Source organism: Giraffa tippelskirchi, chromosome 8 (genome assembly GCF_054371585.1).
Source record: "Giraffa tippelskirchi isolate mGirTip1 chromosome 8, T2T-mGirTip1v1.2.pri, whole genome shotgun sequence".
NCBI classification, from domain to species: domain Eukaryota; kingdom Metazoa; phylum Chordata; class Mammalia; order Artiodactyla; family Giraffidae; genus Giraffa; species Giraffa tippelskirchi.
The window spans coordinates 17,721,474-17,747,425 of NC_137282.1; the positions used below are offsets into that span (position 1 = coordinate 17,721,474).

At 36.9% G+C, this 25,952-nt stretch overlaps 1 protein-coding gene across 1 annotated transcript in view; it reads left to right on the forward strand.

Moving 5' to 3' along the window:
- Positions 1-25,624, forward strand: part of TEX15 (testis expressed 15, meiosis and synapsis associated) — a 66,850-nt gene extending 41,226 nt beyond the window's left edge. The window contains 8 exon segments of the mRNA XM_081523501.1: positions 1,588-1,734; positions 2,773-2,935; positions 8,034-15,394; positions 16,444-16,502; positions 19,555-19,897; positions 20,270-20,761; positions 20,764-21,139; positions 25,542-25,624. Coding sequence (XP_081379627.1) covers positions 1,588-1,734; positions 2,773-2,935; positions 8,034-15,394; positions 16,444-16,502; positions 19,555-19,897; positions 20,270-20,761; positions 20,764-21,139; positions 25,542-25,579 — 8,979 coding nt within the window. The 3' untranslated portion in view covers positions 25,580-25,624.
- Positions 25,625-25,952: the final 328 nt, after the last annotated feature.

A 25,952-nucleotide genomic window follows, 5' to 3' on the forward strand; every position in this document is an offset into this window, starting at 1 on the left:
TACTATCTCTGTGTATTATATTTTTAAAAAAATATTTGCCAGTCTAATATGTGATAGTTTCTCATTGTTGGTTCAGCTTTTTCTTTTTCATAGTTATTGCTGAGCTTAACATTCTGCATGTATTCATGGATAATGAGTAAATTGCCTATTAATAACTTTTGCTAGATTTTTGTTTTTTTCTATTTTTCTAATTAATTCATCAGCATTAGCAATTCATTAAAGTGAATCTTGAGAGCTAGGCTTTTCGTTGTATAATGTTTTATCACTTAGTGCTTTCTTTTTTAAAATAAAAAGTTTATTTTTTTTTAAAAGTTTTTTTTTAAATAAACTTTTAATGTTGGAATAAATTTAAATTTACAGAAAAGTTATAAAGATAGTACAGAAAGTTACTGTATACAGTTTTCCCTAATGTTACCATTTCATGTAACTGTGGCACCTCTGTTAAAACTAAGAGCCTAATAGTATATATGTCAATTATATCTCAATTTTAAAAAAATAATAAAATGAAAGAAACCAGCATTGGTACAGTACTATTTGCTACAAATCTTTGGTTTCTTCCAGTTTTTCTACTAATGTTTTTTCCTCTTCCAGTGTCCAAGTACAGAATACCACATTACATTTAGTATTGTTTTTAACTTTAATGAATTATTAGCATATGAAAAAATAAAAGTAATAGAATTGCTGATGTAAAACTTGTACTTGTTTTCATATTAACTGTACTTTTCCCCACCTTTTATCACTTAATGGTTTATAGTTTTTAAAATTTTTATACTCATTTTTTTAATTTACTTTTTAATTGGAGGAAAATTGCCTTACAATTGTTGTATTGTTTTCTGTGATACCACTTGATCATTTTTTTGTGATGTACGGAAGTTTTGGAATGTTTTACAAAGAAGTATGGTTTCAGTTCGTGGTTTTTTGGCAATATGGTTAGAAAAGAATTCTCTTTGAGATTAAATAAATATTTGTATTTCTCTATACAGTGTTGACATTATTTAAATATTTAATTTATTTGGTATTTATTTTGGTTTATAGATTATGAGACAAATTTAATGTTTTTCAGGTCCTCACCATTTAGTGAATAATCTGGTTTTGCTTCATCTGTTTCAAATGATGCTTTTAATATTATGCTGTATTTTCATACCTGCTTGGACTTATCTGGACTTTTTACTTTGTACAGTTTTTTCCATCTCTGCCTTTTTTGTGGTAGTATTCTTTTTAAAAAGTACTTAATATCTGGAAGTACATGTCACTTTTCCTGTTCCATCATTATTTCTGCTTCAAATATTTTTTTCAAAAATTTGGTAGGTTATTCTTGTTTCATCTTCCAGGGAAGTTTTTAAACTAAAACTCATTTCTGTAAATGGACTTTCTGAAATTTTTGTTGGAATTGCTCTAGTCTTAGAGTTTGATTTAGGGAGGAATTGGCGTAATTCTAATAAGTCATCCCGTTCATCTGGGACATGAATTATCTCCCCATTCTAATTTCTTTCCTTAAAATAGAAGCTAGTTTTACTTTCCTGGTATGAGAGTTTAAAATGTTCTGGTATATCTTTATTGACTTTCTTTTTACCTTTTCCTCCCCAGGTTCTTTTTGGAAAAGTGAAGAAAATTCAGCCTTCACTAGATAAAAGCAAAGTTTCTTTGGATCCTTCTCCTAACTTTGACTGCCATATGTCAAGAAATACACCTTCTCTGAAGGATACCATTGAACTACAAGCCTACAGTTCAGCAGTATGTTAATTTTTTGGTTCACTCGACTACTTGAAAGTCACTTGCCTCACATTGTATGATACAAGTCTTAAAACAACTGTCCAAAATATTAAGTGGAAATCTCTTACTTCATTCATATTTGTTTAGGTCATGTAATACAACCAGAATACCAAATAAGCCAATAAGATGACAAGGTAACACAAAGAATATCTGCTTTACAGATACTGCATTTTTTTATGAATTAAAGGTTTGTGGCAACTTTGCCAAGTCTGTTGGCACCCTTTTTCCATATAATATGACCTAAATAAGTAAATAGTAAAAGCTGATTTAATATTTGTGATCTGAAAACAATTAATGAAGAAGCTTCTAGATTTGCATTTAATTTTGTTCCAAGTAGCCACTTTTATTTAAATGGTTCATAGATTAATGCCTAACTTGCAAAACAAAGATACTTTGAAATAACCTTACTGATCCTTTGTACTTTGTAAAAGGAGAAAAGGCTTATGTTTTAGTCATTAGATAGTAGACTAATTATTAAACAGTAATTTTCTGTCATATCTAAAAGAGACACTTATCTAACCTTTTATAGACTTTTAACCTTTTATAGATGATTAAATTACAAATACCATTATGTAGAATCACATATATATGATTAAATGAGGATATTTTAGAAGTATATATATATATATATATATATATGCTCCCACATGTAAGATGTATTAAGCTATTGTTATTTTTCTAGTTGACTTTTCCTCCCAGATAAAATACAGTATAGTGGTTCCTAGCATATGCAAAACATTGAAGTTTTAATGGAGAAATGCTTTTTTATTTAAATATAGATTGTGTCTGTTTCTGCTGATATTTGAAGCTTATCAAGGAAAAAATATGTTGTGAAGAAAAAAATTCATCTTCAAGAAAACTAGAGTTGAGGAAGACAGAGGGGAGATGTATGAAAGATGGTTAATAAATAGCAACATAGAGTTAAATAGATTTTTTAAAATAGAAGCTTATTCAAGTCTGTAAAAATTAATCATCATAAAAATGTTCTTTATCTTTTAGGTATACTTGTATGAATATAATATGCTTTCAAAGCCAGTAGATAAACCTAGGCAGTGTCTTCCATATGCAATAGTAGCAGTAAAATTTATTGGTCAAAAAGTAGATAATGGACACTCTATGACATCTTTGAGACCCCTCCCAACAGGATTTCCTAAGAGAACTGGTAAGATACATATATTTTTCTACTTCAGTAGCATCTATGGTGGTCTTACTGCTGAATATTATTTTCTAATACATCATGAATCTCTAAGCAAAATAGATGTGCTTTCCCTGTTTTTGATTTTATATATCTAGAATTAATGCTGTAACTACTTTTGTTACTTCTTTTTCTCAGCATTGTGTTAGTGTGGTTCTTCCATGTTGATAATATATATTTCTTCATTTTCACTCATATATATATACACACACTCACACATAATATTCAATTTTATGACTCTGCATTATACTTCTGAGTATATTTGGACATTTTGTGGTTTTCTTCACATTCTAAACATTGTTGTTTTAAACATTCATGTGTCTCAGTGCATATGTGCAAACTTTTCTACAGAGTGTATATCTACATCAGGAATGTGCCACTTAATCTAGAAACAATTTCATAGTTTTCAAAAGTGGTTGCATCAGGTTACCTTAATTACTGTCTATCATTGCCAGCATGGTATACTTTAAAAAAAAATATTTCTACCAGACTCACAGATTTGAAAACAAACATATGGTTACCAAAGGGAAAGGTAAGGGGGAAGGGATAAGTTAGGAGTTTGGGATTAACATGTATACAATACTATATATAAAATAGATAATCAGCAAGGACCTACTGTATAGCCCAGGAAACTCTACTCAATAACCTATACGGGAAAAGAATCTGAAGAATGGATATATTTATATGTATAACTGAATCACTTTTATTTATACCTGAAACTAACACAGTATTGTAAATCAATATAAAATAATATTAAAATAAATATAAAATATAAAATAAAAATTAAATTTAAAAAGTTTCTGCCACCATAGTGAGTGGGATATGTTATCATTATCAGCTCAAAAAGAGACTATTTACCCATTAAAAGCTATTATTTGTCTTTTCTCCCAAGCCCCACACTACCTCTAAACAGTCACCAATCTGCTTTCTGTCTCTATAAGCCTGTTCTGGCCATTTCATATGCTGCTGCTAAGTCGCTTCAGTCGTGCCGACTCTGTGCGACCCCATAGACGGCAGCCCACCAGGCTCCACCATCCCTGGGATTCTCCAGGCAGGAACACTGGAGTGGGTTACCATTTCCTTCTCCAATGCACAAAAGTGAAAAGTGAAAGTGAAGTCGCTCAGTCGTGTCCGACTCATAGTGACCCCATGGACTGCAGCCTACCACGGTCCTCCGTTCATGGGATTTTCCAGGCAAGAGTACTAGAGTGGGGTGCCATTGTGAAGTCATAAATAGTAGCCTTTTGTGACTGGTGACTTTTGCTTAACAGTGTTTTCACTCAGGCTCAGGCATGTTGCAGCATGTATCAGTACCTCATTCCTTTTTGTGGAATAATATTCTGTTACATGGAGAAGGCAATGGCACCCCACTCCAGTACTCTTGCCTGGAAAATCCCATGGACGGAGGAGCCTGGTAGGCTGCAGTCCATGGGGTCGCTAAGAGTCGGACACGACTGAGCGACTTCACTTTCACTTTTCCCTTTCATGCACTGGAGAAGGAAATGGCGACCCACTCCAGTATTCTTGCCTGGAGAATCCCAGGGACGGCGGAGCCTGGTGGGCTGCCGTCTATGGGGTCGCACAGAGTCGGACACGACTGCAGCGACTGAGCAGCAGCATTCTGTTACATAGATATATTACCTTGTGTTTATTCATTCATCAGTTGATGGCCATTGGGTTGTTTCCACCTTTTAGCAATTATGGATATTTATGCTAAAAACTTTCTTATACAAGGTTAGGTGTAGATGTGTTTTCTTTGCTCTTAGGTATATAGCTAAGAGTCATGTGATCATAGGGTAAGTCTGTATCAACCATACAAGGAACTGCCAGACTGTTTTCCAAAGTGACTGCACCATTGACATTTAGATTAACAATGTGTGTGGGTTAGAATTTCTCCACTTTCTTATTAACACTTGTTATTATCTGACTTTGATTACAGCCATTTTGTGGATATAAGGTGAGGTTTTCAGAGTATAAGTTTTATACTTCTTTTGTTAAATGTATTCCTAAGTATTGCACTCTTTTTGATCCTCTTGTAAATAGTTATTTTCTCAATAATGATTTCCTTGGGATTTTCTCTATGCAAGATAGGGTCCATATGCAAATAGAGATAGTTTTACTTCTTCCTTTCCAATCTAGATGTCTTTTATTTCTTTTTCTTGTCTAATTGCCTTGGCTAGAACCTCCGGTGGAATATTAAATAGAAGTGGTAAGAGTGGGCATCTTTGTCTTGTTCCTGAACTTAGGAGGAAAGTGTTTATCTTTCCCCAGTAAGTATCATGTTAGCTGTGGGTTTTTTTAAATGTCCTTTACCATGTAGAGAAAGTTCCTTTCTATTCCTAGTTAGTTGAGTGCTTTTATCTTGAAAAGGGAAATTAATTATCCTTCAGAATCTTTGCCATCTAAAAGGTTTTTTAATATGAATCTTCTTGTGCATTTAGTGGGGTTGGACATCTTTTTGTATTTGTTGACAATTTTTATTTAACCTATGATTTTCTTAGTCATATACTTTGCCCAACTATCTATTGCATTGTCTTTTTATTAATCTTTTGAATATACTATATATTTTTATGTATTCTAATATATGTAATAATATACTGTTAGTCTCATCCCTATTTTTGAACATATTTCCACTATAGCTTACTGTAATTGAAAGTATAAGCACAATGGTTATATAATTTAGGAATCTTCAACAGAGCTATTTTTTTAACATTTTGTGAAAACTAAATGGTATGTTCTCAGTGATATGATTATGATTTCATATATTATTCATGAGCAGTTTCTCATTATTAGTCTATTTTAATAATGGTATTTTCTTTTTTTGTTATTTTTTTAGTTTATTTATTTTAGTTGGAGGTTAATTACTTTACAGTATTGTAGTGGTTTTTGCCATACATTGATATGAATCAGCCATGGGTGTACATGTGTTCCCCATCCTGAACCCCCCCCCACCTCCCTCCCCATCCCATCCCTCTGGGTCATCCCAGTGCACCAGCCCTGAGCACCCTGTCTCATGTATCAAACCTGGACTGGCGATCTGTTTCACATATGATAATATACACGTTTCAATGCTATTCTCTCAGATCATCCCACCCTCACCTTCTCCCACAGAGTCCAAAAGACTGTTCTATACATCTGTGTCTCTTTTTCTGTCTCATATATAGGGTATTGTTACCATCTTTCTAAATTCCATATATATATCTTAGTATACTGTGTTGGTATTTTTCATTCTGACTTACTTCACTCTGTATAATAGGCTCCAGTTTCATCCACCTCATTAGAACTGATTCAAATGCATTCTTTTTAATAGCTGAGTAATATTCCACTGTGTATATGTACCATAGCTTTCTTATCCATTCATCTGCTGATGGACATCTAGGTTGCTTCCATGTCCTGGCTATTATAAACAGTGCTGCGATGAACATTGGGGTACATGTCTCTTTCAATTCTGGTTTCCTTGGTGTGTATGCCCAGCAGTGGGATTGCTGGGTCATATGGCAGTTCTGTTTCCAGTTCATGGTACTGCTTAGCTATGTACCCAATAGCTCAGTTGGTAAAGAATCTGCCTGCAATGCGGGAGACCTGGGTTTGACACATGGGTTGGGAAGATCCCCTGGAGAAGGGAAAGGCTACCCACTCCAGTATACTGGCCTGGAGAATTCCATGGACTGTATAGTCCATGGGGTTGCAAAGAGTGAGACATGACTGAGTGACTTTCACTTTCACTTAGCTATGAAAGCTTTGTAAACATTTTACTTGCTCATTATGCATTTTTGTAAGTTCCTTTGTTATTCTGTGAAATTCTTTATGAAGTTTTAGGAATAATCTCTATAAATTTGAAAGTAAATTTGCTTCTATTTTCCAGGTTTTTATTTACATATATTATTTGCCAGAATATTTAATTCATAGTGGAGCAGGGATAGTGGTTTGCTTTGGCTTCTGGGAAGGATTTTGTGCAAACTTTTTGATCTTCCCCCCACCCCCATTTCTTCACCTAATTCCCCTTTCTTTTCTGTTTTTGTTCTCCTGTGGTAGAGGGAAATGAAGCAAGGTAACAGCTGATACTGGAGAAGGCACTGGCACCCCACTCCAGTACTCTTGCCTGGAGAATCCCATGGACGGAGGAACCTGGTAGCCTGCAGTCCATGGGGTCGCTAAGAGTCAGACATGACTGAGCGACTTCAGTTTCACTTTTCCGTTTCATGCATTGGAGAAGGAAATGGCAACCCACTCCAGTGTTCTTGCCTGGAGAATCCCAGGGACAGGGGAGCCTGGTGGGCTGCTGTCTATGGGGTCGCACAGAGTCAGACACGACTGAAGCGACTTAGCAGCAGCAGTAGCAGCAACAGTTGATACAGGAAGATAATTTGACCTAATAATATGTAGACTCTATTATAGAATATCTGCATGTAGGAAACTAAGAGAAGAAATACCTAGTCCATGATAAAAGTATGTTTTTATTCCTGTTTAATTTTTCTTTTTCTTAGTGTTTGTCAGAATTCAAATTTTTATGGCGAAGACTTATGTTAGTAAGGGGCCTATATTATGGACTCTGAGGGAGAAGGTGAGGGTGGGATGTTCTGAGAGAATAGCATTGAAACACGTATATTATCATATGTGAAACAGAACACCATTCCAGGTTCAATGCATGAGACAAATGCTCAGGGCTGGGGCAATGGGATGACCCAGGGGGATGGGATGGGGAGGGAGGTGGGAGGGGGGTTCAGGATGGGGAACACATGTAAACCCATGGCTGATTCATGTCAATGTATGACAAAAACCACTACAATATTGTAAAGTAATTAGCCCCCAACTAAAATAAATAAATTTGTTAAAGAAAAAAAAAAGACAGAATTTCATGCTGCATCATTTATACTTTATTAGTCAGTTACTCCTCCTCTTCTCTTCTTGCTTTTTCTGCTGAGAACATACTTTAATCATCATTACATTATTTGATAGACTTTCAGTCAGTGCCACTCATGACATGGTTTACTTGCATTAATAGAGTTGCCTGTAGAAACACTTTTTCTTCCTACTTGTCCTTACTTTCTTATTATTTCCACAGAAAGAACATGCTCTCTGAATAACTGTACAGTGGCCAAAAGAATTGGAAAAGGAAAAGATGCTACTGTCATCTTTGAGCATATCAGGAAACCTATAGATCCATTTGTTCAGGAAAACTGTTCATGCAATGCATCAAATTCAGATATTACTAATTCCTATGGAAATATGCAAAATGGAAACATTTCTGTACTTGAAACATACAGTGGACATATGGAGTACAATTCAGCAGAATGCAGAGACACTTCTCAATTACCTGCATGTGATTCAGGCCTTTCATTTATTCCCAGTAATACCAGAGCAAGTGTTAATGATGGTGACCTCCTAAATTTGACGTATCTTAAAGGTATTTTAAGTAGTCTTGCTGCTGCTTTTCCCCTTCATAACAATACTAACTCAAGCACAGTTATTACTTCAAAACTCATCAAAGACCCAAGACTGATGAAGAGAGAAGAAAGCATGGTAAAACATAATACTGTTACAGGTTTAAGTGAGATTTCGCCATTTGAGAAGAGTTCAGATTTTGTTAATTCAGAAATAAACTTGTCATCTATGCCAACTAATCATGCCTCCACATCTGAAGGCATGCCTGGTGATCAGACTGTTGTTACTAATTATTTGGATGCCTCTTGCTTCAGAATTTCTTTGGATGATCCACAAACCCAGGCTCACAACCTGGGCACTAAGACCTATGATTGTACAGCTCCCAATAAAATTACCATGGCAGGACAATGTGAGAACCAGGATGATTTTTCCTTCCCAATGTCTTTGTCAAATGTAGTTCCAGAAGTTGAAATCCAAAAACACAATGAAGAAAAAGCTCAGAGATCCCGGCAGAGAGAAACCATCCCATTTTTAACTGATGAAAGCAGTGACTCACATGACTCTTATGAATCAGTGAATACTTGTACAGACAAGTACAGTGGTCCCATCTCTCCAGAATCACAATTTTCTAATTTTAAAACTATATATGAGACTGGTCACCAAATGTCTACACTTTTTCCACTCCAAAGTGAAGAAAGCATACATGAGTACATTCAAAATACTGGAAAGATGAGAAACTTCACCGAGCCAGAAGACAATGCCAAACATGAAGAAAAGCAAAGTTTGTGGAAAGGAAGTGATCATTCTTTTACTAATAAAATAAAAATCAGTCCAATAGATAATTACATTTCTTTGAACCAAGACAACAAAGAGGATGAGAGTCTTGATTATTTGCAGGAAAATTGTGATCAAATATTAATTACTCAAGGGTTAGAAAAACCAAAATCTTTGCCAGTTACCACAGAGGAGAAGTATGAGCTAGGTCACCTAGCATTGGAAATACAAAACAATCTTACTCCAAGAGTGGAGAAACTTCCACAGAAGCCTCCTAAGAACTCTTTAGAGTATAAAGATAACATTCATACAAATTTTGCCATTTCTCAAAAACTAATGGAGCTGAAATTGGAAAAACCAGATCAAAACTGTGTTAGCATTATGGCTGATGCTTTCCAGGAAGCAGAAGACATTCCCCAGACCACACAACCACCAGCTGTTACTTCGTGTCATGATATTAAAACAGCTCATAATGCAAATGGCAACATAGCTAGAGAACATATATGTGTTCAAAGGAGAAATGAATATGATCCAGTGTCCCTAGAAAACCTTCAAAGAGACTGCAAAGAAATTCCTCTAATTAACAATAAAGGTCAACATCATACTCAGTTCTGTATTGCACAGTGGAACAATGATGTGCACCTGAATACTGATTTCAGAGAACAAAGAGATAATGATAAAGAAAACCAGAATGAGGCTGAAATGGAGAACATTGCTTCATCTATAGAAAACAACATAGGGAATACATATGGAGATGAGAAACAGAGCTTTCAGACACACAAAACAAAAGTTTTTATGAACATAGGTGAAAGGAGGGTGAATAAAGATGACAAGAGCATTGAAATTCTGAGTTCTGAAGAATTTTTTACTGCTTTTAACTTAACTAGTGGAAAAAAACATGTATGCACTGAATCTACATCATTAGAAAATGAAGATCCCGTTACCACCATAAAAGAAAAAGATATTCAAAATGCTGAAAGGACTGGAGAGCACTTGATTTCCACAGCATTTCTCCAAATTGCAAGTTCTTCGGGACACGTAGCCTCATGCGCTGCAGTTGAGATAGCCGATGCTGCAGTGCCTGTGGTAAGCACAAATCCTGAAGATCACCAAAGATCCCAGTTTAAAGAAACTTGTTCTTCTGAGAGTTCAGATTTTGGTTTGTTAAGCAAACTTAAGGTTTCTTCTTGTGAAATAGATACAGATAAAAATCGATTCCACAACTCATTTCATCAGTCAGTAAGTGACAACTCAGTTCTTCAAAGTTTCAAATTGGATAATGAGACTGAAGTAGGATCAGAAGAGAGTGATGATGCTTTTCCTGTGAGTATTCCACAGGATATTCATAGCCATGGAGATGTACCTTATGAAGAATTCGAGGACTCCTATGAGGCTCTGAAGTCTCGCATCGATTGGGAAGGTCTGTTGGGAAGCAGTAATAGGGAGATGGAAGTTTCGGAAAGCACCACAAGAGGTGAGAATCAGGACCAGCATTGCTCTGAGGAGCACAGTTGTGTTTTTCCCTCTACACCAAAATACAAAGCAGAGCTCGTCAATCCAGTTTTACTTCCTGATCTGCAAGTTACGATTACGAATACATTTGTGAAAGGATTCAGTCCTACTGTTGAGTCCCTTGCATCGAAAGATGATTTCTGCAAATATGTAACTGAAGCCACAAAATCAGAAATAAATGAGGAGGAGAAAGAAGTTCTAGAATTTGAAATTCATTCTCAGTGTTCTGGTGAAAATCCAGATCATCCCTCTGAAGGTGACTTTGGTAATATAAGGCCAGAATCTGGACTGGAAAGTAAATCTGAAACCTCACTTTCTTTTGACTTGAGTCATAATACGCATGTGAATCACATGTCTGAAAAACAAAACGGACCTTTGCTAACTGAACCTTCTGATGTCACAACAGTAAATAATGAAAACAGATGTTCCCTTACAAAGTCAAAAACCAGTGGTAATGATACTAGAAGTAAAAAGGAGACAGAATCAAGAATTACCAAAAGAAAGCCCCATACACCTTTCAGGGACCACAACATACCAGATAAAAATTTAAGACATCACGAAATTTGTGAGAAGAGGAGGAAGCTAACAAGTCAAGACTCATTGGAATGTTTTTTTTCGTTGTCCCAAGAACGAATTAAAACCTCTTCACAGTCAGAAAAACACATTAGGAGTGTCCTGGATACTCTAAATAGTGAAGCATCTTTGTGCAAAAGCAAACATCTTTCCAGAAAACTTGACAGAGCCGTTCTTCACTTAGAAAAAGCTCACAGAAGAGTTCACACGTCTTTGCAGCTGGTAACTAAAGTGGGAGAAAAAAGAAGGGGCCCTTTACCAAGAGCATATGCGGTAATGTGCAATAGTTTCTGGGAAAGTTGTGACCTTCAAGGTTATAGTTCTGTGTCTGAAAGAAGATATTATTCCACCAAACATTTTCTGTCAAAAAGAAAATACAATAAACCTGGAGAGAATAGAGCTTTGGGATTTGAAGCTGATAAATCATTAACTCATGTATCAAAGCACAAGTTTTATAGAACAAGGAGAGAGAGACTCACAGAGTGGCTTTCTGAAAATGTGTCCAGTGTCTCCAGAAGTCACACCACAATTCACGTGAGAGAATATTGTGATCAAGTGTGTCCTGAATCACAGTTAGCCCTGGGCTCCGTGTCTCAGAGTACAAGTCAGTCAGCTTATACTAACAGCAGTTTGAGAAATCCCAAATCATCAGAACTTCAGCCCTTTTCTAGAAAAACTGGATGTCTCTTTTCCCCAGACTGCCCAGATGAGAAACTAACTAAAAAAGAAAATCAAACTGATACAGAGTTTTCATCTAACATTAGTAAATATGAAAAGCTTGAGAACCATTCAGCACTTGATAATATTAAGTATACAACAAAAGTAAACAATTCTGAGGCTAAAGAAATAATAAATAAAAGGAATTTTATATCTTTAAGTTGCATAAAAGAAAACAACATAAGTTTTAGTGTGGACCAAAATTATGATGCAACTTGTATATCCCACACAAAAGTGAAAACTGGCATAGTTATTTCAGTCTTAGACTCAAAGGTGAAGCATTTTTTTAACATTGATATCTACAAACCAAATAACCTTATTTTATCTGGTTATAAAAGAAACCTGGAGGTAGATTTTCCTGTAGAAAAATGGACAACTCCTAAGGAGAGCTCCAAACCAGGCGTTATTACAGGAAACTTCCTTATGGATCCATTAAGTCAAACTCTGATAACAAGCAAAAAGTCTAACGGTATTCCTCAATTGTTTTCAGCTGCTCCAGCAACGGACAGTGAGGGAGAATCTTCGAAGTCTTACATGGCTAAACAGAGCATTACTGCTGTAGATTTTTCAGCAGTGTCTACCATTGCACCACACTGTCTGCAAGGATGTAGTGGAAACAAACTTCAAAAGACAGAATATTGCTCTTCAAGTAAATGCGTTCATATCGATGGGAATGAAACAAATGTTGAGAATTCTGAGGTGAATGTCACATCAAAAACTGAAGAAAGTAAAGACAATACGATGAAGAAAGTGTTTTCCGATGATAGTTTTCTGCTCATAAAAGATAACATAAAGGGCTCTTCCTCCCAAGAAGGTATTGCAAAGAGAGACGTTCAGGACAGAAGAATGTGGAAAGATAAACAAGCAGAAAAAGGAAAGGATTCAGTTCACATGAACATGACTGAAGGATCAAGTGTTAAGACTAAGTACAAAAATCAAAAGAATAAGACATTAGAAGGCTCCTTCTGCTTAAGTGAGAAAACAATGAAAAATAACTTGATTGATTCTCATGTAAAGATTAAAAATGCTACTGAGGCAGTCTCTTTGAGAAACATTGCTTCTAATCAGCTTAACAAAAGAAGGGAGGAGGGAAAAGTTAATCATGACCCTCAGCGTGACTCCTCATTACATTCAGAAATAGCCTGTGACTCCAAACCAGGCATTACAGGAAGGAATCGTATGCCTCATCTGCGTGCCCAGTCTGAACCCTCCAAAGTCTCTCCTCCTCCTCCTCCAAAGTCTACGTCATACATGAATGAATTCAAAGAAAAACATTGTTCAAGTAATAATTTGGCTCCTACAGTTAAGCTCACTCAAATTTTGAGGAGGGCAGATGAAACGTCATCTGTACAGATTCTGCAGGAAGAAACTGAAGTTTGTCAAAATATTCTTCCTTTGTTTGTTGAAGCTTTTGAAAGAAAACAAAAATGTTCGTTTAAACAAATCTTGATTTCAAGAGACCTGTTGGTAGAAGAAAACCTGTGGAGTAACTGCAGACAAAGATTAAAACCGTGTGCTATTGACTCCTTGGTAGAACTCCAAATGATGATGGAAACCATTCAATTCATTGAAAACAAAAAAAGGCTCCTAGGAGGTGAACCAACATTCCGGAGCTTGCTCTGGTATGATGAGACACTGTACAGTGAGCTGCTTGGCAGACCACGTGGATTTCAGCAACAATCCAATTTCTATCCGGCTTTTCAAGGCAGATTAAAATATAATGCCTTCTATGAGCTGCAAAGCTATCATGATCAATTAATTGAACTGTTTGAAGAAACCAAAAGGGAAAACAATTCATACTACGCATACTTAAAATACAAGCGACAGATTGGTGAGTGTGAAGCAGTAATGAAACAGTGTTCAGACTGCTTTGACTTTTCTCTTTCTGTGCCATTTACCTGTGGAGTTAACTTTGGAGATAGTTTAGGAGACCTAGAAACCTTGAGGAAAAGTACGTTAAGCCTGATCAGTATGTATGGGAACTGTCCCCAAATTGATTCCTGTCCAGGAAAACGAGACCATCTATGGATTATCATAGAAATGATCTCCTCAAAAGTTAATTTTATCAAGAGCAATGAGGCAGTGAGTATTAAAATAGCTCTTTATGGTCTGGAACATATCTTTTTTGATGCTTCAAAAAGTCTTGTTTGGAAAGAGAAGAGACAGTCTTTCTGCAAAAAATACTCAGAAAAGAACAAAGAAATGCTACTTAGAATGAATCAATGTGCTATTTCTAAGTTGCAGAAGATATATGATACATTGTCTAAAGATTTAAGCAGTGAACAAATTTCCACTATTGGACTTGAGGAGTATTCGGTGAATGCTTCCAGAAAGCCAAATGCTGTAGTAAATAAAGCAACAATTAGCATAGAAAACTTTAGGCTTAACGGTACTTTGCTTTCACATCCAGATATCTGTTGTGTTAGTGAAATATTGGATCAAGCTGAATTTGCAGATGTGAAAAAGTTACAGGAACTCACTTTGAGATGTACTGATGACTTAGAAATTTTAAAAAAATATTTTCAGTTGCTGCAAGAAGACAACATAGATAATATTTTTATCACCGAAGAAAATAGTTTGAACATGATGAAAAACTACAGCCATAAGGCAGTAATTTTAAAACCTGAGGCCACTGAAACCTATATTGAAATTGTCATGCTCTCAGAAACAATTCACTTTCTTAAAAACTCAGTGGCAAAGAAACTAGACAAGCAGAGGTTTCGAAGTATGCTTTGGTTTGATTTGTCACTTCTTCCTGAACTGGTTCACTGCCAAGAAAAAATGACTTCTTTCTCATTTCTAGAAGGTAATACAACAGGTTGTCTTGGGAAAGTGATAGAGACTGCTATTTCTGAGCTTAAGAAAGATCTGGATGTTATCTACAAACATAACGAAGCTGTTAACTGCTCCTATGCTCTTCGTTTGCTGTCAAGAGAACTTGAAGAACTTGAAGAAATAAAAAAACTTGTTAAGAAATCGAAGTATTCCATTTCCACATACATCAACTTTGTGCCATATATAGCATCCATAAATTATGGAAACACTGTGACAGAATTAGAATACAACTACAGTCAGTTTTCCACACTGCTTGGAAATATAATGGCCACCCCTCGGAAGGATTTAGGGAAAATGGTCCATATTATGAAAGTCATGAAAACGATTGAACATATGAAGATAATATGTGTTAAAAATGCTCAGTTAACCATTTCCTTTATCCTATGCCAAATGCTGCACAATAGAAAGAAGACTTCCCAACCAAAGAGAAAGAAAAATGCAGATATTCATGTAAAACGTAGGAAGAGTATCAAAAAGTCCAGTACCTATGGGAAGGTGCCTTTAGTTTCAGAGTACATGATTAAAAACGTTTCAGATTCCTCTAAAAAACGACCTATCACTGTAGACAAATGTGGAGACTCTCAGGAGCAAGAGAAAAATACTGCTGTTCCCAGTTGTAAAAAACAAAAGGTAATGAATGTTTTGAAGTGAGTTTTGTAGTCTAAGAGAACGAACTTGTTGGAACAAACAAGTACGTAGTTTACAGAATTGTAAAAATTGAGAATGCTTTAAATGTTGCCTTGCAAAATGAATTTACTAATTAAACTATTGGATTAAACCATTCATATTATCTGTAAAATGATATGAATGACTGTGTATATGAGAGATACCTTAACAAATATCTACCTTTAAACTTACAAATTAATTATTTTATTAGAAAACACTTCTTGGAAGGTTGTGAATTTTAATAATTGCTTAAGAGAAAGTCTGTATTATGAGTGAGCAAGTATTGAGCGAGTGACCAAGTGTTTATTAAATAGCTTCTGTACAACAAGGCTATACTTAATGTTATAAATATTAAAAATCGACAGTGAAGTCTGTGTTCTTGACCATTATCATCCACACAGAGAAACAGTAGCAATATTTTAAAATATACAATTATGAAGGAGTTAGAAGTTGTTGTACATAAGTACATTTTGTTTAACAAATTTTATACAGCATTTATTAAATAGTTGGCAATGTTCTAATGATTGTACAAACATTAACTGTTTTTATTCTTCACAAAGTGCTTTTTTCATGTTTTTTCAATGATTTAAAGGGGAGAGATTCTAAATATAGTTATAAGTAGTAAGTCACCCAGATCTTAGGAAAAAAGTACTGTTTTACAGAATAAGAAAGAAAAATCCACGCTTGATAGACATTACGTACCATGGGACTGGGAGACTGGCTTAGTGAAAAGGGTATAAACACAGAGCAGGCTTCTTACTTGTTGTAAGATGTGGGTAAAGAGAATGTTGCTAATTGCTTTTTTACAAAATTTTTCCAAACATTTTTCAAATATGGGAAGTTCAACAGAGTCACTAATTTTTGAAGGAGAGGACCATTAATGAAAATAGTTTCAGATGGTGCATTTTAGATGATGACAGAACAAGCAATTGCAGATGTCTGGTAAATAAAATAATAAATATATTGTACTTTAAACCATCAACAATGTAGGTTTTTGTATTTTTTAAACATAGGTTAGCATGAAACATGTCACAGAAATCAAAAGAGAAAAGTCAACATTCAAGCATGCAAGGTAGGAGTTGCCATCAGCCTTGTTTGACGAAAAACTGAATAAAATTGAGCATGTATTATGGAGCAAGACTTAAACATTTTCTTATTACCTCTTTGGAGTTCTACACATAACTTCAGGGACAAGAGTGTGCTAAAGAGGGGGGAGGTTGTTTCAGTGTCTTAGTTTGAATTTCATTATGTATCAAAAGGGATGTCCTGTGAAATGTGTTTTTACAGTGATTTAAAGGGTAAGGGGTGTCTAAGTACAGTTCAGAGTAATAAGTCAGCTAGGGTTTAGAAAAGAGTGATGCTTTACAGAATAAGAAGTAAAAGTCATATTTGACAGAAATTATTTAGTGAATTGATGGGGCTTCGTTACTGGCTTAGTAAAAAGAACATCAGAACGGGGCAAGTGATCAAATTGAGGTTTTTTTTAGTGTACGTGCTGCCGAAGCGAGCACCAAATTGAGTTTTTTAAACTTGTAAATTTCACAGACCTGTCAAATTTCAAGACTGGTTTAAAAGATACAAATTGCCAAGTTATATTACCGAGAACTTAAGTCAAACATACACATATTATAAGTATACTACTGTTCCATGAAAGGGTTGTATTAACACCACAGTACAGAAAGAACATGACTTCAAAATGCTAGATCTTTAAATTCTTTTTTAATTAGTTATTTTTAGTAAAAACCAACTGCATTATTTATATTTTTCTCATTTTGACACGAAGTAGCTGAAACTCCAATACTTTGGCCACCTCATGTGAAGAATTGACTCATTGGAAAAGACCCTGATGCTGGGTAGGATTGGAGGCAGGAGGAGAAGGGGACGACAGAGGATGAGATGGTTGGATGGCATCACCGACTCGATGGACGTGGGTTTGGGTAGACTCCGGGAGTTGGTGATGGACAAAGAGGCCTGGTGTGCTGCAATTCATGGGGTCGCAAAGAGTCGGACACGACTGAGCGACTGAACTGAACTGAGCACCACTGGACTTGTTGACCATTTCTTGTTTCATTCAACTCTGTAAGATTTTCAATTTATGACAAGCTGCATTTTTACCATTTTTTTCCATCCCATGGAGGAAAATGAATAATAGGAATGAAAAAAGATAAGCATGTCATCTGTCTTTTTTGGTTTTGCTTCTCTAAATACAATCTTTTATTTACTTCATTTCTAGAATCTTCTTCCTGGCACAGATGACTCTGTGAACAATCATGGAGTGGCATAAAGATGAATAGGCTCTCAGAGGCCCTTCCCTGGTGGTCCAGTGGCTAAACACCCTGTGCTCCTAATGCAGGGGGCCTGGGTTTGATTCCTGGTCAGGGAACTAGATCCCATATGCCACAGCTAAGACCTGGTGCAGCCAAATAATTAATTTTAAAAAGATGAATAGGCTATCAGAAGGATAACAGAAACCAGTTCTGTAACCATCTCAGTTTTGTTAGTATAGGTAGGTACTTGCTATTCAAAGAATCAAACTCTGCCTCACTTGGCAGGGGAATGAATTCTAATATAAAGTTAATACAGGGTGTCATTGTCATAGAAGAACATTCTCTAAGAGTGTGCCTTAGGTGCATGGGTGCTTCAGTGGTAGAAATCTTGCCTGCCATGCAGGAGGCCCAGGTTCGTTTCCCAGCCCATGCAGCCATAGCATCCCCTTTACTTCTCTTGTGACTCAGCTGGTAAAGAATCCACCTGCAATGAGGGAGACCTGGGTTCGATCCCTGGGTTGGGAAGATCCCCTGGAGAAGGGAAAGGCTACCCACTCCAGTATTCTGGCCTGGAGAATTCCATGGACTGTATAATCCATGGGGTCTCAAAGAGTTGGACACGACTGACTGACTTTCATTACACTACTAAAAGGACAGATCATACAGGCAACTGTCAATCTGTAAGGTTGAGACATCACTGAAACATCATTGGAAATGTGATAAAATCAAAATTGCACTTTGTGGAAACTGTCAAATATTATATTGGATGACAATGCAGGTTGTCATTCGAGTGCCTTTTAAGGAGGTTGGACTAAGTAAAATAAGGGCTTTTAGTTTCATGAGTGGAGTATACAAATTCCAGGCCAAAGATGAATTTGTCTTGACTGTGCAAGAATGGTCACCTTTATCTTTCAACATGTTCTTTTCCACTTGTAATCCAAAGAATTGGTTGAGACACCAAAAATTGTAATTACCCTGGGGACCTGTTTGAACTCTCTTGTTCTGGACATTCCATAATGAATGCTTCCTTCAGACTTCATTGAGACTGTCTCATTTAGATAGGAATGCCAAGGATGTTCAGTTGGCAAGAAATTTTGGAGGTCTGCTTCTCCTATTCTTGACCTTAGACAAAATACCTCAGTCATTTGTGAAAACAGAAGATAATCTTTGAGCAGGGAGTCACAGCCCGTGGTTTCACCAGCTCTGTATCAGTAGGCTGGAGGTATATGAATTAGAAGCTACTGCATAAAAATTAAAATCAGGAAATGTCCGAAGCATAAAATAATTTATTACAATACTGGCAGCATTTGGAGAAGGCAATGGCACCCCACTCCAGTACTCTTGCCTGGAAAATCCCATAGACTGAGGAGCCTGGTAGGCTGCAGTCCACGGGGTCGCTAAGAGTCGGACACAACTGAGCGTCCTTGCTTTCACTTTTCACTTTCACGCTTTGGAGAAGGAAGCGGCAACCCACTCCGGTGTTCTTGCCTGGAGAATCCCAGGGACGGGGGAGCCTGGAGGGCTGCCATCTATGGGGTCGCACAGAGTCAGACACGACTGAAGCGACTTAGCAGCAGCAGCAGCAGCAGCACTCTATATTTTCAGATGTATTGGAAATTTTTGAAATTTTGAAAAATACTTGAAATGTGGAATGTATCACCTTCAACACGAACAGTAGCTAAATTCAAATTGAGGGAGTAAAACTGGGAAAATGTTTCTTGTATAGTGCCAATACAAAGAGAAAAATGTAAATCTTAAGAATTCTTCTCCCAAGTAAAATTTTCAAATATGTCTTTATATTGACATTTTGTGACTGTATATTTAAAGTTGTTTGTATGTATGTATTACACTTAACAGAACTATGAGATCTCATTCTGAAAGTGAAGGTGAAATAGGATCAGATTCATCTGACAGTCTGAAAAGAAGCCACGTCTCTCCAAAACAAATTGAAACTCAAAGATCACTACCTTTAATGAACCTGAAAGATTCAGAAGATGAAATAGATTTAACTAATATTTCATTTGCTACTTCAGAAGATTTCACCGGACAACAAGAGAACTTAAGTAGCACAAAGAAAAGAAATGTAAATTTTAGTGCTGCTGAAACAAAAAATGAGGAGAAAAATTGTTCTCCTTTGGCAATTTTTGACCAAAAAAGTATAGATGGCACATTTTCAAAAGACCAGGAGATGCCTCTACAGAAATTTCTTTTTTTTTTTTTTATAAATTTATTTATTTTAGTTGGGGGCTAATTACTTTACAATATTGTAATAGTTTTTGCCATACATTGACATGAATCAGCCCTGGGTTTACATGTGTTCCCCTTCCTGGACCCCCCTCCCACCTCCCTCCCCATCCCATCCTTCTGGGTCATCCCATTGCCCCGGCCCTGAGCTCTTGTCTCATGCATCGAACATGGAATGATGTTGTTTCACATATGATAATATACATGTTTCAATGCTATTCTCCGAGAACGTCCCACCCTCATCTTCTCCCTCAGAGCCCATAAAATTGTTCTATGCATCTGTGTCTCTTATTCTGTCTCGCATATAGGGTTATCGTTACCATCTTTCAAATTCCTTAAAAATCCCTCAGACATTGCAGAGAAATCCTGTCCCTCAGACATAAAACCAGAAACTGATGCTTCTCTTTTGCTGAATGCATCAGAACCTACTTTCTGTTTTGTGAGTGATAGCCATGCCAACTTAGAAATGGGTGACACTGACTTTGAACTTCAAGATAATGAAATATTAAATTCATGGATTAATTCTACATGCACCAATTCTCCAGAACCCATGCATATCCAGAACAAAATTCCCATTGTGCAAATAAATAAAGCACGACCTGCAAAAACTGAGTCAAAAGAAAAATACATGAAGGACACATTGAATTTCAATACTATACCTGTAGAAGCCTCTGAGACCGTCACCCTTAATGTGGCTCAAACAGTAGAATACTCTTTGTCTGAACAACAGAGTGCAAAGGTCTTAACTCAGAATGCTGCCACATACTGGAGTGAAATTCCACAGTCTGCATGTACTCCAGAGTATCCCTCTGTTTCTGGGTGCTCATTGAAATTTCATATCCTTACTGTTGTTGGTGTGTTTACCGTTACAGGAGCAGCAGTGGCAGTTCCATTACCCAGACGTACCAGGGAATAACATCCTACGAAGTACAGCCACCGCCTTCTGGGATGTTGACTGCAGTTACAAGTAATATGCAGAATACCCGTTCTCATCTTTTATGCTCTCAGTATTTTGAATACTTTCCTGGGGAACCACAAGCAAATGCCTTTGTGCCAGTGAGTGACTATTTTCCATCTCAAATGCCTGTTTACAATTTTCAGCAGCCAGTTTTTTCACAGAATACTCCCCATCAGCCATTCACTGCATACCCTTGCTCTCCTGATTCGGGTTCGCTTCTACAAGTTCCTTGGACTTACGGTGAGTTTCACAAGCCTTAATGCTTGCTTTCTAGCGTTTTCACTTTTATCTTTGTACATTTTTGTAAGTGGAATTTACAGCAAGTGGTGAGATAACATTTTTCTGTGAAGGCTTGTAGAATTGTTTAAATATCAGGCAGCTGGATTATGTTGTCGGTGGAAACCTAGTTATCAAAGACTGAGAGGAAAAAATAAGTCATAAGTAATCTGTCCTCCAATAAAACCCAACTTCAAGGAATAATAGTAAAGTAAATTATAGTTAATGAAATAGGATGCAACCATTAAAGGGTTTATAAAAGTTTCTGGTAACACTTTTCAAAACTGCATCATATAAATTTACTTACATAAATAAATGCTTAGAAATACTGACATAAAATACACTAATAGTTTAACTTGTCTCACTGTGAGTGATAAAATTTCAGGTTTGTGGAGAGTGTTCTTTATTTCCTAGGTTTCCTATTGTGAACATACATTTTTGATAAATGGAGGAAAAAATAGAATAGAAGGTAGAAAAGGGAACTTCAATCAGATAATATAGTATCTAATATAGTATTCTATTATAATATCTTGGCCTAAGTGAATGGAGTTAATTGAAGTGTGTTGGTAGAGTAACTTGGTAGATTGCCACTGGAACTTGAAATTTTTTTTTCTGAAACAATTCTGCTTGTAGAATATAGTTTTAATTAAAATGAAATGCATATTTAACCATAGTTAAAGCAAAATTTGAAAATTATTAATAATTCTTCAAAAACTACAATTATCCATTAACATGCAGGTATTCTACCATCAGAGGTAAAATGTACTGTATGTAAAGTTAATCATCTCTTAATGTCTTAAACGGGGAAATAAAAAAAGATTTTCTTTTAAATTGAAAAGTTGTTTCTCAAGGAAATCATAGTTTTGTAAGTTGTGTGTGTCTGCAGATATAGAAGGTGAAAAATACCACTTGCAAATTAAGCCAAAAAACAGTTTTGAGGCTTTGATTTGACTTTTTGCCTCTACTTGGTATTAACTGCAATATAAAAGAAGGAAGAAAGTATATTAAAACCATCAAGGGTTTTTGTATTCGTTAAAATAGAGAGTTCAGCAAACAAGTTGAGAAACTTCTCTGGTGGTCTAACAGTTAAGATTCTGCCTTCCAATGCAGGGGACGTGGGTTTGATCCCTGGTCAGGAAACTAAGGTCCCACGTGCCATGGGGTGTGGCTAAAAATTTAAATAAATAAATTGCTGAATTGTGTTTTTTTAAAAAGTTCTTTCTCAATCCTGGGATCTCTTACAAACTAAAGTAGAAAAATTTATTGAATTGATTATCATTCATTTGTCTGAATAGGGCAAGTTAGGGTAGTTCTGTTTCTAATTAGGGAACCTCATCACAACAGCACCTGTATATTGGAGTTGCCACCAGTGCCCTGTAACCTACAGGACAAAACTCAAATAGGTTAGCTTGGAATGCAGGGCCCTTCACAGCCCTGCATACACAGCCTCATTTCCTATCACTTCCACCTCTGTATTTAAACCACACTGAACTTCTTACTGTTCTCTCATGTGACAGTTCCTCTTGTATTTCCATAGTCCTTTTTGTGTGCATTTCTCACACAAAAAAGTGTTATGTGGTGGTGTAATTATCTATGTTTCCTTTCCTTCCCACTCTGCTCCACCAAGTAAGTTTAAACAGGATTGGAAAGTTTTCACCTAAATCATAGCCTGAAAAAAAAAACCATGAAGGAGGAGAGAAAGAAGTGTGTGTGTGTGGAGGGGGGGGGGCTGGTATATGACTGTGCTTTTTCCGTTTTGCTCAATTTGATACATTGCCGTTGCTGCTTTAATGATAAACACAGTGTAGTAGACGTGGCAAACCTATGAATTAAAGAAGACATTTGAAATTTCAGAATAGGAAATCTTTAATGTAATTGCTCCATAAAGGTTTTCATAGTTTGAACTTTCTTGTGTTCTTAATAATTATTTGTGATGCTAAAAAAGCTATCTCTGGGATCAAATCCAGCTTTGATTCTCAAAATTTTTAATTGTTATCGCTTTGACTTTTTGTTCATTTGCTAAAGTTGTGTCCAACTCTTTGTGACCCCATGGACTGTAGCCTTCCACATTCCTCTATTCTCCACTATCTCTGGAGTTTGCTCAAATTCATGTCCATTGCATTGGTGATGCTGTCTAAGCATCTCATCCTCTGTCATCCCCTTCTTCTCCTGCCCTCAATCTTTCCCAGCATTGGGGTCTTTTCCAATGAGTTGGCTCTTCCCATTGGGTGGCCAAACTATTGGAGCCTCAGCAACAGTCCTTTGATGAATGTTCAGGGTTGATTTCCTTTTGGTTATATTATTATTATATTTGGTTACATGTTTCCTTTGGTTATATTATAGCTCAGTTGGTAAAGAATCTGCCTGCAATGCAGGAGACCCCAGTTCAATTCCTGGGTCAGGAAGATCCGCTGGAGAAGGGATAGCTTACCCACTCCAGTATTCTTGGGCTTCCCTAGTGGCTCAGCTGGTAAAGAATCCCCCTGCAATGCAGGAAACCTGGGTTCAATCCCTGAGTTGGGAAGATCTCCTGGAGAAGGGAAAGGCTACCCACTGCAGTATTCTAGCCTAGAGAATTCCATGAACTATATAGTCCATGGGGTCGCAGAGTCAGACATGACCGAGTGAGTTTGAGTTCACTTATATTATTGTAGTGAAAATAAAAGGAAAAGAAACAATTGCCTACTTATTATAAATATGTGCCCCTGTGTGCACTCAGTCGTGTCCAACTCTCTATGACCCCATGGATTGTAGCCCACCAGGCTCCTCTGTCGATGGGATTTCCCAGGCAAGAGTACTGGAGTGGGTTGCCATGCTCTCCTCCAAAGGATCTTCCTGACCCAGAGATCGAACCTGCATCTCTTGCTTTTCCTGCATTGGCAGGCAGATTCTTTACCACTGTACCACCAGGGAAGCGCTTATTATCGTATCAAAGAGTAACTCTAAAACAATTCGAAGACGGTAAGCACATCTTTTTAGTTTTTGTGAGTGAAAATAATCCATAGAGATCGCATCACACTGAAAACAAACCATACCCTTCTGAAGATGAGAGAAGCCCTGTGACCCACTTCCTGCTGTGCTCTTGCTGCGTGTACGCAGCACCATAGTGGAACCAAAGGGAGAGCTGAGCGAGCCCTGTGTGCGAGACACGTTACATCCTTTATTCCACGTAATTCTCACAAGATACATGAGAGAGATACAGGGGTGCTATTGCCCTTTTACAGATGAGGAAGCTACTCTTCGGAGATGATTAAATATTGTAATTTTGTCAGGATCCCATGGCTAGTGCAGGGCAGATGTGCAGTCCGAACTCTGGTTTCTTTGGCTCTAACTTAACTGGATTCTTTCCACTCTCCTATTAAACTTACCATCTGTCTGCATCATTCAGTTCAGTTCAGTCGCTCAGTCGTGTCCGACTATTTGCGACCCCATGAATCACAGCACACCAGGCCTCCCTGTCCATCACCAACTCCCGGAGTTTACCCAAACCCATGTCCATCGAGTCGGTGATGCCATCCAACCATCTCATCCTCTGTCGTCCCCTTCTCCTGCTCCCAATCCTTCCCAGCATTAGGGTCTTTTCCAATGAGTCAACTCTTCGCACGAAGTGGCCAAAGTATTGGAGTTTCAGCTTCAACATCAGTCCTTCTAATGAACACCCATGACTGATCTCCTTTAGGATGGACTGGTTGGATCTTCTTGCAGTCCAAGGGACTCTCAAGAGTCTTCTCCAACACCACAGTTCAAAAGCATCAATTCTTTGGCGCTCAGCTTTCTTCACTGTCCAACTCTCACATCCATACATGACCACTGGAAAAACCATAGCCTTGACTAGACAGACCTTTGTTGGCAAAGTAATGTCTCTGCTTTTAAATATGCTATCTAGGTTGGTCATAACCTTCCTTCCAAGGAGTAAGCATATTTTAATTTCATGGCTGCAATTACCATCAGCAGTGATTTTCAGTTCAGTTCAGTTCAGTCACTCAGTAGTGTCCGACTCTTTGTGACCCCATGAATCGCAGCACGCCAGGCCTCCCTGTCCATCACCAACTCTCAGAGTTTACCCAAACCCATGTCCATTGAGTCGGTGATGCTATCCAACCATCTCATCCTCTGTCGTCCCCTTCTCCTCCTACCCCCAATCCTTCCCAGCATTAGGGTCTTGTCCAATGAGTCAACTCTTCTCACGGCAGTGATTTTGGAGCCCCAAAAAATAAAGTCTGACACTGTTTCCACTGTTTCCCCATCTACTTCCCATGAAGTGATGGGACCAGATGCCATGATCTTAGTTTTCTGAACGTTGAGCTTTAAGCCAACTTTTTCACTCATTAACTCATCTCAAATCCTCGTGCTTTTTTTCTTGCAGGTCCATGCCATCAAGAACCCTTTCAGCCAGGACATTGAGAATTGTCTTCTGTCTACTGAAATAAAGGGGGTTTAACAAGTTTATCCAAGTATTTTTACTTATGTATTTTTTATTTTTAACATTGAAAACTATATGTCAATTAGTAAGAAATTATAAACATTACAACCTTGATAAAACATTTAAATGCAACAGTATATCATATAATGCAATAGGAAATCAGTTTCTGACATCTAAAATGCCAAAATAATTTCCATGCATTTATTTTTGTGAACTCCGTGCTAGACTATTTTCAGTACTCACCTAGCCTTCAGAACCAATAACAATATTGTGAAATTTATTTTTTGAAATGTTGCTATTGGCGCTGTTACAATTATATAAAGATTCTCTTTGGGATTATTCTAATGGAATAAG